The sequence below is a fragment of the Nyctibius grandis genome, chromosome 4 (genome assembly GCF_013368605.1).
Source record: "Nyctibius grandis isolate bNycGra1 chromosome 4, bNycGra1.pri, whole genome shotgun sequence".
Taxonomy (NCBI): Eukaryota; Metazoa; Chordata; class Aves; order Nyctibiiformes; family Nyctibiidae; genus Nyctibius; species Nyctibius grandis.
In genome coordinates, this window is record NC_090661.1 from 8,817,902 (window position 1) to 8,830,387 (window position 12,486).

Sequence of the window (12,486 nt, forward strand, 5' to 3'; positions counted from 1 at the left end):
CAGACTAAGGAAGCAATTTTACCCAGCAAGCTCAATTAACGAAACTTCAAAGAAAATGTTTTCTAAATGCAGATTATATATTAATTCCCCCCTCCCCAAGCACTCTACCAGAAGATCCCCAGGCAGGTTTGCCCCCCAGGTTCCTCCCCACCCACTAATCAAAAATCGAGAGATTCACCATAAAACTAGAATAATTCAGAGCAACTCTGTTAACTTACTTGTAACTAGGTAGCTTCCCCTTGGTTTCTCGTACATACGAAAGGTAACATTTCCATAAATCAATGTGTAAAACCTTCATAAGGCATCGCTGAAATAACTGTTTAATACATCAAGAAGACGTGATCAGGATTCCAGATATAGAAATTAGGTTTCTACTTTTAAAGCTATACACTATGAATTAAAATAATCTTTGTAATTATGACTAAGATTTGTAAGAAAGAATAAGTTAAAACTACTCGTCCGTTTGACTAAAGAATCTCTGTGCTATGCAAGGGAACTGGAGAGAATTAAGCAGAGAAATTCCTCTGCGCACTTCACTGATTACAGCTTGGCAGCAACAGCAAATTGATTTTAGTGATACTTCTTATCTGTGTTTTTGAATAGCGCATTCAATGACAGCTATAGTTCTTTTCAATCTGCTTTAGCCTAATCACAAGATACTTGTTCTTGCTACAGAGATATATTACATATATGGATAGGACTCACCTTTTCCACTTTGTCATAATTTTTTGCTTTAATCTATAGGGAAGCAGAAAAAAACAAATCACTTAAGAAACTATTTTAGAATAGTAGGAATATATTCTTCATACAGTACTATAGCATTCTAGTTTGTACTTTGGCTGCTTAAACTAATTACATTGTAACACCACATAATATTGCAAAAATATAATTAACCATATAAAATCATGTACTTTGCTTAGCTTTTTCAAAATTAGTGTTTTTAATTTTTTTTTTTTTATTTTTCACTTCCACTAGGGCCAAAATTGAGGTATTGGTAGGTAAAATTGCTTTCCTGTATTTGGGTTTGGACACCCAGACTTAGCCTCTTATTTTACAGTACTCTGTTGCATTAAGTGCGTATATTGACTTAGGTACCAAAGCCTCTAGATCAGGATTTAGTAAATTAAGGGTAAAATACCATATTTACAAAACTAGTAGGCTACTAAATGTACTATATTTGAATATTTATTTCTCAAAGTACACTTTTCTATAATATGCTGATGCTGAATAAGGGAATAATAAGCAGGGGGAGAACCTGTTTTTCGACAGGTGCCCCCAGCCCTGGTGCTCCCTTCCAGGAAGGCCCAAACCACGCTCACATCTCAGCACTCATTTCATTCAGACGGCAGGCACACCGCAGGAGTAGAGGGTGAAACCCAGTCTTGAAGTAACAGGTTGCCTTTCAGAGAGGGCACAGAAAAGCAGGAGACAGATGTAGAGGGCAGATTGGCACCCTTCATTTATTTATGAGCTCCAGTCACATTAACATACTAGGCCATCTGTAGAGATACACCCTGAGGAAACAAGGAAAATCTTCAATGCCTCTAGAAGATGCTTATCTGCATTGAAATAAAGAGCCTTTAATGAAATAAGGATGTTATGCTGTATTGAATTTTTTTAAAGCATCAAAACTCCCTTTTAAATCTCACTGATCTTTGTTTATTTAAGTGATTCAAGGCTTTTTTCTTGGTGCAAAACACAAGAGCCACAGGAGCAGCTCCGAAAGCCTTTCTTTTTCCCCAGGGAGCACGGCGGTAGGCAGTGAACAGCACCCTTTCGCACCAGCTATTAATGATATCATTTTTATATCATTCTCATTCTAAAGCACAAGAGAATTCTTAATGGAAGCATTAGGAAACACCGTCCCATCTGCAGGAGGCATAAAATAATATGTCCTGTACTGCACTGTGCACTGCCTGTCCTGTGCCCTGTATCCCCATTTCTCTCACTCCTGAACATGATCAATTAAAAATGAGAGAATTCAAACAAGTTTTGCAGAAAAACGTTAATGGCAGACATGGTGAACTGGAGCAGTATCCTGCCCTGTTGAAATGATTCAAAAAAATCTGGGTTTGCAGGAAGTTAAGCCTAATTATGTCTCGAACACACTATTTTCACAAAGTCTTTCTGCAAGCTATTCAGTTAAAAGACAGCTGACCAGAGAAATGACTGATCACAGAAATAACACTTAACTAGAACACATCAGGAGGCGGCATGTCCATGCTACGGAGAACACCTCTAGCCTCTGCCGTAAGACACGCAGACCCAACGCACCCTCAGGTAACAGGTACGTATCCTACTGTTGTTTAAACAGAAGTCTTTTGTGGACACAAATTAAGGAGTCTGATCCTGCCCTATTTCTATTTGAAGGAAAATGGCTTCTTATATTTTAAATTTCTCCTCCACCATGAAGTCCAAAAAAGACATCTCCCATTTTTACTTCATCCTTTTTTTGATAGTAACTTTTCAGGTTTTTCAACACCTCTTAGAATACGACAAAAACGTTTCAACTCTCACTGAAGAGCAATAGCTCACAGTCTACGCCTCCCACCCCCTGCAAACGCCTTTTATCCTTGGTCACCTAGTGGAAAAGAACAAAGGAATCTTGGTTTGTACGTCTAGCACAGAGCACAGCTGCCTGCACATTTTTTCCCTTGTGGTTTCTCAAGTAAAACCTTCAATAAGATGAGCAGAATTTTTTTTTTAAAAAAAGGAGCGAATCCCCAGGAGATAGTTTAAATCCTTCTTTTGTGAAAATTAAATAAAATTAATCCATGGCTTCGCCACCGACAAAAGGCATCACCTTGTAGTTATTCAAGAACAAGTACAAAAATAATTTTTAAAAGCTCAGAATGAAAAGCTATAAGCAAGCAGGGCAAAAATTAGTGTGCCTTCCAGGTTTAGCAAAAATGTTTTGCACGTCCACCTTGAGTTACTACACCAAAGACAATTCCTAGACGTAGCCGACAGGGCTGTGAATGCTGTCTGCCTGCTTAGCGCATCTCCCTGCCCCTTGTCACCCAAAAGCCCAATGACAACTATTACTCAGCATAAGCAACCCAGACTGACCTCGGTAATTGTACACAGCATCACGTAAGTGCACAGTAATCCCGCTGAATTGTTTACTGGAGCAGTTTTATTAGCGTGTGGCAGCACTGACACCAAGCAACATCAAAAAGACGGAGCACAAGAAGTACTTATCAATTAGGCTACACGCACTTCCAACAACCAAAGATCCTGAAAAGTAAAATATTTTGCTAAGAAAAAAGCTATATTCTTTATTTGCATGTTATAACTCAAAGAACAAAATATTTTCTACGTGAATTATCAGATATATGAAAAGCTGCTGTCCACATCTGGACTTCAAGTCAGTGTTATGTGTTTGTTAAATCCACACAAGTGGTTTGATATTGAGATCTGAAAATTCAGAAATCTTGGTACCGATGAAGTTAGGAGGTTGGAGATTGGCAGGATTTGTTAAAGGAAAAGAAAAAGCAGTATCGGCCAATGCTTACTGTGTCTCTCTCACTGAGGAGTATTTACCAAGTTCCCAGAGCCAGAGGGAAGAAAAGCTCTTTCTCCCGAAGGAATTTATTTGCGTTTCTTGGCTCACTGCTCCCCAGCAAACATCCTGGCAGCCCCGGCACAGGGACGCCACAGGGATGGGGAAAGCCCACCACCGGAGAGGGCACACGCTGCCTCCCAGACCCACTGACACACAGTTCTGTTACATTTCTTTTTTTTTTTCCTATTACATACACAGGAACAGGCAGTGATTAGACGTGGACAAGTGTTAAAGGATCGACATTAATACTGTATATTTGTCCTTAAAGACAAACATAACAAAGTGATCTTTAAAGTGATCTTTACAATAAATTATCCTTCAGTTTCTAACGCTGCCTGTATTCCTATTCTGATTGCTTTAATTCAAAAGGTAGGTGCTACTCTCATGGAGGCTAACATACAGAGGTGTCTCCACCACGAATCTCTCACCTACAAAATGAGCTTAGGCATATTGTCATTCTAAGGCAAAATTGGTATATACAAACATCTCCCCTCCATCCTTGAAGACTACACAAAGACCACCTAGTCTGAGCAGCTATACTTAGACACTCCTGTAGTAAAACACATCTGCCCTTGCCTTCCTCTGCCTGTGACAATGAGAAATTCCTCCTGTTTTGCGAAAAGAGTAACTTGAAATTTGATGCTCCCATTTAAGTCACTACTGCATCAGCTTTGTACAAGAATAATTCATAATAACAGGGTCAAATTTCTTCCCAGAATAAACAACATGCTTCCCAATAACGAGCTTCACAAACATGCAAGGGGAAAATTTAATCCATAAATTACATTGCAATTTACCCTTTTTAATAGACACATTAAAGCACATATTATGATTTATGCCATTTACCCCATTTATGATTATGCAAAGCAAGTGATTTTATTAATCTAGAGACTTAAGACTACCTGTAGTTGTCTGGAAACATACAATACAAACCTAAAAAGTTTACTTGTTTTATTTTAACCTTTTCAGTGTTTCTTGGTTTCGCCCAAGGTCCTAAGGAAGCAAGGTCAGCACACGGTACCCAAGGACCCGCATGGCTTTTTCTGCCATGACTCTCATTTCCTCCTTCTGGGCCTCGTCTGTTTCCATATCCCAGCTCCCTCTCCTTTTTCAATGGTTACCTTCCAAGGAAAAAAAATTTCTTTCTCAAGCATAAAATCTAATGTTCCTTTATCCACTGCTTCCAGCTCTCCCCTGGGTGAGGTAGATCCTCTTGCCCTCTCCCCTCCCCATCGCCCCTGCACTGCTCTCTGAAGTTTTTTGGGACTTTTTTTGGACGAGGGACCTGAAGAGAAATGCCACACACCACTGGCAGACTGCACCCACTGATGAGGGACAGGCTGAAGAGGAGAAAACACCACAGCAGCGCTGGAACTAATTTTCCAAGGATTTAGTTCATAGTGACTGGTATTTTTAGAACTACAATTTCCTAAAATCTAGTTTCATTATAAATACTACTATAAATGCAACATCTTTATTTTATTTTTTTTTAAAAACACATACACAACATATGTTTCAGAGTACAAAATTACAACCAGAGCACACAGGTACGTATTTGGAAGTATCACTTTTGTTTATTAACTGAAGGGAGCTCACTGTTGAAGACCTATATTCATTTACACAGTTAGATGACTAGGTATTAGGTAATTAAAAAGTTAACATTGTAAAAATAAAGTCAGACTACACACCAAATTTATCATCACTGAGTCCATTTGTGTTGACCATTTGCCTTTTTTTTTTTTTCTTTTTACATCTTGATTACTAGGGTAAAACAATCAACTACCCACTGCCAAGCTCAGTGGGATGTAATTTGGGTCTCTATTAGTATAGGACTGTAGGTGTAACAAAACACATTCACATTTCTCTACCCGTTTCCAAAACATAGGTTAGGGCTGGCTGGAGAGATGTTCACACTTTATTTGCAGAATAAATACTGCTTGGACCATACCAACTTCTCAGACTGCCTCAAGGAAATGTCATCTTTGAAAGGATGAAGTAAGTGCAAGATGCTAATCCATTCTTCTATCTTTAGCACATTCAGCCTTTTGCTATTTGCTGAGGCTTCCAGTCAGTGACTGATTGCATGAGCACTTAACATGACAAACTCGTTTTCCTACAGGTCAAATAACAGCAATTACCTTTGCAAATAGCAAACCAAGCTCTGCTCAAGTACATGAAATGCAGGTGAGATGCAGGACCAACGTTGCACTCGCATGTGGTCATTAACCCAAGGAGGCTGGATTATAACTGCCCAGATAACTGGATGTAAAACTTATCTTATGTATGCTGAACAAAGCACATATTTCATTTGTGCAAGATATTTCAAGGCTTAACCAATGAAATCCTTTATTTAGCATATAATTGCAGACGTGATTTCTGTAATATATAATTTTACTACAATTTGTACCAGATAAGGATTGAATGATTCAGTATTTCTGCAGTCTTCATTTGGAGTTTTAATATTCCTCGTGAAAACAGAGCTTTTATCTTGCTATTAGTAAAGACTGCAAGGAAGAGATATAGTACACCGGCTATGGGAAAACTCATTTTCTCAAAATGTAATAGGATGACATTTAAGTATTTTCATTCAGTATACTGTAATTTTTCACATTCACACAGTTATGTGTCTCAATTTCAAATCTGCCATAAAATGGCATTTGAAAAGTTCCTTAAAATTATTCTAAATGAAATGCCTCCAACTACTATTACGTGTATTATTTCTAGAGCTTCCACAAGCATGGCATTTCATAAAAATTTAAAAATCATGTTGTTTCCACTAGATACATCATCACTTGAAAAACAGTCTCCTTACAGGACGCAGTCACAGCTGCCATGGCTACAATGTAGAGCCAAAAAAAAAAAAAGCACCATTTTGCAGTCTGCTTCCTGATTACAACCATCTTTTTGGTTTCACAGTTGTTTCCTGGTTAACAAAATAGTGGCCTACCATGTACTCTATCATGTATTTGTATTCATATATATATACACTTTGAATTTGCTCACAGTATTGAATAATAAATCAACTTTTCAGTAACTAAGACTATCGTTTAAGCTAATGAATAGGACCTGTAATTCTGCAAACCCAATTACCAGTTAATATCCTACATATATAAATGACAACAGGCGCTTACTGAGCAGCTAGTGAAAATGTTAACTTTCTATAGCAAAATTCTGGGCCACGTCACCATTTTCTGTTAAAGACAAAAAAGCCCAGCAAAAGGCGGCTCTGTCTACGGGAAAAGTGATCATTAGTAAATGAAGGGCAGCATTTTTCATAAGGAGCCAAGCTGCGGTGGGAGACTAGGACAGGATAGAGGCAGAGCTAGAGAGAGCTGCTGCAGGAATAGCCACTAATACACAAGATTGTTCCTCACTCTCTACCTTCTTGAAAACTGTCATTACAGCCTCATGACCCCAAGCCTTTAACAGCCTTCAGGAACAATTAACCAAAGCACATGAGGTTAACACACTCTACCAACCTTTCTCCTCTCAGGAGCAGTAGCCGACAGAGATCTCTACATGACCATCTCCACCATCTGACTAATTGTAAAAAAAAAAAATAGGCATGATTGAAGACCTGAAAAGACTATTTCGAAAACTGTGAACATAAAACTAGATTTATCCGGAAGTTTGGGAAAGGGAAGAACCCAGCTGTGCCTGCCTGGGGGTGGTGAGGGAGCAGCTCAGAGCAGAAGTCTTTTCAAAAAAGAGTGCAAACGAAGAAATTGTGAATGCTACTCTGAAGACACAGTAACATATGCCCCAGCTGAAATGGAGCTAAATCATTCTTAATTAAGAACTATGTAAACAAGTAATTACCAATTAAAAAAAAAATCTGCAAGTGGAAAATGTCTTTTTGTTTAATCTATTAGACTAAAAAACCCAATACCTTTAATTTTCAGATGCAACAGGAAAGGAATTAATCCAGAAGAATACATGAATATAATATCTTTGGGTATCAGCAAACTGTCTGCATTCTAGAAGTGCAGTAATGCAAGGATTGAGAATTTGGACAACCTTGCTGAACAAACTTACAGTAAATGGATTGATCTAGAAGTGAATAGAGATTAATGCATCGCAGTAAAGAAACTTAACTTTGCTACTAATATAGTTTGGAATATTAAAGAACTATCTACCCCACCCAATTCCTAAATATCTACTCCAGTGTAAAGAAGAACAAGGACTTCATTAAGAAATGAGAGATCAGAGATGCAGTTACTAAAAAATAGCTGTTGTGCTTTAATTTACACCTTAGTACAATTTGATTTAATTTCCACCTCCAGACAAACCTTTAGGACTAGCATCTGCCTCTACTCCCTTACAGAAAATGCTGGTGTCTTGGTCCTGCACTGAGGCACTTTATTTATCTTAATACTTTGTAAAGCAAGCATAAATTTCATGCACCACTACCAAGAGACTAGCCAGAGGCTCTACAGAGAAATATTTCTTTATAGGCAGCCTTAAGAAAAAGTTTTGTGGTGACAAAACTGTTAAATGATTTTTCTAGTTGGAGAATGGTACTGAATTGCAATCACTGCTTCACTCATTAGCTCATTTATTTCTCACGTCACCTATACCCTTTTTTCTTCCCTTTGTTTTCAAACTGGATTATAAAAATGAAGAAGTGATTTCTCAAGCTTACTTCCCCATTTTTCCCAGCTATTTCATTCTGCTGCTCTCTCTTCTCATTTTGCTTGTTTGTGCATTTTACTTCCCATAAAATAAAATTTCAGATTTGCAGTTATATTTAAACACCAAACCCACCTCATGTTATTACTTGCACTGCTGTTTTCCTTCCTGACAAACTGACTCCCATTATCACTAATATCTCTTGTGGATTAGTATAATTCAAGTAAAGGTGCAGAAAAAGCCCTGTTCAAGTCATGATGAATAGCAAGCTGAACGCTCTTCAAAAAAAGGACAACTTCAGTTATCTGTTATTTCACTGCCCCATGGATCTGACATTCAAAAATTGCCTAGAAATTGGGAGTGAAGTAGAGAGTTGCTGCATCTCTAAGTTCTTACCTGCGAGTACTGCCTCAGTCTACTGAACAGACTATTCTTTGCCATATTGGGTAAAGCTCACATACATATAGCTCCTATAAAGCAGCAGTACTGCTAGCTTTTATTCCTTGTTCTATTTCTTCAGACTCTTCTATGCAAAATGATTACATTTCCTCTATGAATGTTTTAAGACAACTGTCCCCACCAGCATTTGATATTAGGTATATAATCAATAGTTACGCTTTCCCCCACAAATCACTTCTCTCATCTCTGCTCTTTACCTAGTGTAAGTAGTTCTTACACTTAAGCCAATTTAAAAATCAACAGACCGTTAAGTCCTCTTTAATAAGCACCTTCTGTTTCTGGTCATACCGTATTTAGTAGATGGCAACAAGTATTTCCTGGTTAGAGAAAGACAAGTCTACATTATTGCTAGTTACTTTGAAAAAAATTTGAATAAACATTTTGATCCATTCCTTCCTGTTTAGTCAATTCTGCTCCCATATTCTCTTTTGCTCACTTTTTGCATCTAAACAGCTTCACAGTGTCATTCTGAAATACTCGTCCTTACCCACTGATTTCACCTGAACTGCACCATCCACTTCACACTCCATGTTCCAAAACGTGCCTGTAAAACTCCAGCAGCCTACCAACACGCACACCTGACTAAAAGCACCAAGACCTCCTACCTAATATCAGGAAGATGTCTTTCCTACTCCTTGCTCAGCACTATTCAAAAAAACAAGAACTTGTTTTAACTGTTTAGGTCTTGCCACGTATAAGCATATTTTCTGAAACAGTGTCTACTTTATGCTTATGATTGGGAAGTACGAGCTACCTACTCCAATCATTTTTCCAAATAATGGGAGACAACCCGGTGTTCTTTGCTCCTTTGGTATTTATTGCGTTTTATTGTACAACACATCTTTATCTGTGGTACCCATTCTTTAATATCTTCTCCAAATCAGGAAAATCATTACTTTTTTTATTTAGGCAATTTGCCCATTATCAAATTTAATGTAATATTAACTGTATGCAGTAGCTTACACACGCTAAGTATCCTTCTATTTTCCACTCCTTTCTAGCCAGATTCAACTTCATACCTAGATTTTTGATTTGTCTGCAAATCGCATTTTAATAAAAAGTCAATTTTCAACATGCCCCATGGGTTGTAATTTCCTCTTCAATTTCACGCTCGCTTTAAGTCACTGCAGGAAACATCACCCCACATTCACACTCCTGCAAACTACCTTGCTTCCTTCCCGACTTATGCATTTTGGCTCTTCCTACGTACTTTAGTTCACTTCTGCTTCTCATTCCTGTTTCTCAATGTCTTTTGTATTTTACAGAAGCAGTGAGAAGTTTTAAAAAGTGTTTTCAGATGGCTAACATTAACAGATCTACTGAAATCCTTTGCAGTTATTTCACAAAGAAGCAGTGCTTTTTTTGCCTGGAATTAATTTTATATTAGTTTAACTCTCAGAAAAAGAAATTTATAGGGCTCAAAAGCACATATACCACCCATGGATTGCAAGATAATCTGTTAACATGACAAAATGCAACGAGATAAATTAAAGACTTGCTGTCTTATTTATTGGCTAGATCATTGAAGTTAAAAAGTTAAATTAAGAGGGAAGCATCAAAGCAAGGTATTTGGCCCATCTCATTGGGCTAGAGATCCCCAATTTGTAAACTCAGATAAATTACACCAGTTGTCTACTTCAACAGCGTATCATAAGCAAACAGTCCCTCAGCAGGGGCAATGGAATTGGACATACGCACTCTTCTAATGCTTTTTTTCAGCTAATTTAGTAAGATAATAGGCGCCAGTATCTTGCACAAGGTTGCCAAGCTGAGGAGCACAGACACATTGCAGTCTGCCATCACCACTAGCGAGGCACTGATCCCGTAACTCAACCTAGTAACTGCTTGCAACACTGAGACCTTAAAAAGAAGGCAGGGATTAGACCACTGCAACAGGATTGTGTGTCGTAAGGGGTACTTGAGGTAACTACATAGAAAAAATAAAAGCCAATTGTTTCATTACACAGATCTCAACTTAAAAAGCTCTAACTTAAGAGCCTTAATTTAAAATTGTCTAGTTGCTTTTGACTTTTATCAGAAATCAGTGTTCATTACAATAACATACAGCTCATTAAAAAAATCATTCCCTCTTTGATTTCGGTATCCTCAAAGTATCTCAGAGAAAGAAAGCAAAATTTGTAAGAAAGTTATTATTTTCTTTGTAATTTGAAGATATAGCTGGGGAAAATGGGACATTTTAGGGGGCATTAAGGTCCCCATTAGGTTTATAGTTTTATGACTTCTCACACTCACTGCGTGCCTACAGTTTTGATATATTCTTTTCAAATATGCTTGCACAAAAGTGCAGAAAAGGATAAGTTTGATAACCATAATTATTTCACACTGTGAATTATGTTATTTCAGAAAACTTATTTTTGTAGAATAAAGTTACCAAATAATAATAATTTTTGTATGGAAGGTCTTAAGAATTTTCCTTTCATTCACCAAGACTATATGTTAATAATACACCTGAACAAGCTAGAATTTTTGAGATCTTACTTTGTAAAATGATCCTTGAATATCTATTTTTAAAAAAGCAACACACCTAGAAGGCAGCAAAGGTCCCTTAAACAGCCTCCACACTGACGCAGCAAAAAGGGCTAATTGTCCAAATGAAGAAATCTTAGGACCAAAAAGAACTTCTGCCCTTCTGAGTGGTCAAATTCATTCAGAGACCATGCATTAATTCCTTCAATTTTCTAGAGTGGACCTGGTCTAACAAAGGCTCTCTCTAAATTAGAGACAGCCAAACAAGCAATTATCCTAAGAAAAAGGAACGTAAGTTGCTCAAAGAGTAAAAAATGGTACTAGAAGATGTAATTGTATCATTCTTACTGTTGCAATATTAGCACAAGACTAGCTTGGTCTGTCAGCAGAGAACAAATTGTTCCTAATGTTTCATCTCCACAGCTGGAACGCAAAGAGCAATTTTCCAGTAACTTGTTGCAACACTGGCACAAAGAACGGTCCTCAAAACCATTAGATTGGTCCTAAGTCTCCAAAGATGCTGAGGTGCTCTGATGTTTGACCACAGAAGACAGTTGTCTCATCACAGGAAAACAAGAATCAGAAATCTAAGAGTTAATAGTAGAGAATAATGCTCAGGCACAAGTAATCCTCTGCACATGCATCGCAGCATCAATTTGCAGTTGGCAGGATGTATACTGCCTCACAAAATAAACCTTACTAAACCTAAACCAGGTGTACTTGAACTGCAATGCTCTAAAAATAATCTTATAACGAAGGGATGTGGGTCCTGGCTTTGCCCTGAAAGAAACATTTATTATGTCAGTCATTTACTAAACTGTGAAAATAATCTGCCTCAGAAATGTAAGATTAACCTAATGACTGAGCTGTTTTTGTTCTACAGCTATGAGAGATTCCAGCTCAAGTTCAGGGAATTAGCGTCTTTTTCTAATACAGGCAGCTGCCCTAATCAAAAATCCTTCATTTTTTTGGCAGAAATCAAGGAAATTCTCTACTGTTTCCTTTCTGAGAATGCATATTCTTAATCATAGTTATTGAAAAGTCTCATCTATAATGTTAAAAAAGGAAAGACTGTATTTTAAAAGTTGATTACAGAATTAAACATCTGGATTTCTGTCTTTTGGCAATGAAGAGGAAACAAAATTCACTATAAAAGTAGAATTCAGTGGCAAGAATTAATAGTTTCCTTCAACATACGAGTTTTCTGCAGGGTCCTCTCAGTATCTAGTTACGAAGTTTGGACTGATCACAAACAGCCTAATCCGAAACCACATGAACATGCAAATCTTTTTGGTTAAGACTTGATCCAAAAACATTTAAGCAGACAGACCTCTGTTTCCAGAATA

At 37.5% G+C, this 12,486-nt stretch overlaps 1 protein-coding gene across 4 annotated transcripts in view; it reads right to left on the bottom strand.

Annotated features, from left to right (window-relative positions):
* The window catches only part of CSTF3 (cleavage stimulation factor subunit 3), a 50,097-nt gene that overhangs the window by 16,285 nt on the left and 21,326 nt on the right, over positions 1–12,486 (bottom strand). For 3 of the 4 annotated variants that reach the window (XM_068399501.1, XM_068399499.1, XM_068399500.1), the window contains 2 exons: positions 706–738; positions 219–316 (listed from right to left, as the gene is read on the bottom strand). In XM_068399501.1, the coding sequence (XP_068255602.1) occupies positions 219–316; positions 706–738 (131 nt within the window). Of the gene's footprint in view, positions 1–218; positions 317–705; positions 739–1,255; positions 1,328–12,486 lie in introns of those variants that run through there. The other variant, XM_068399502.1, reaches the window with a different exon arrangement.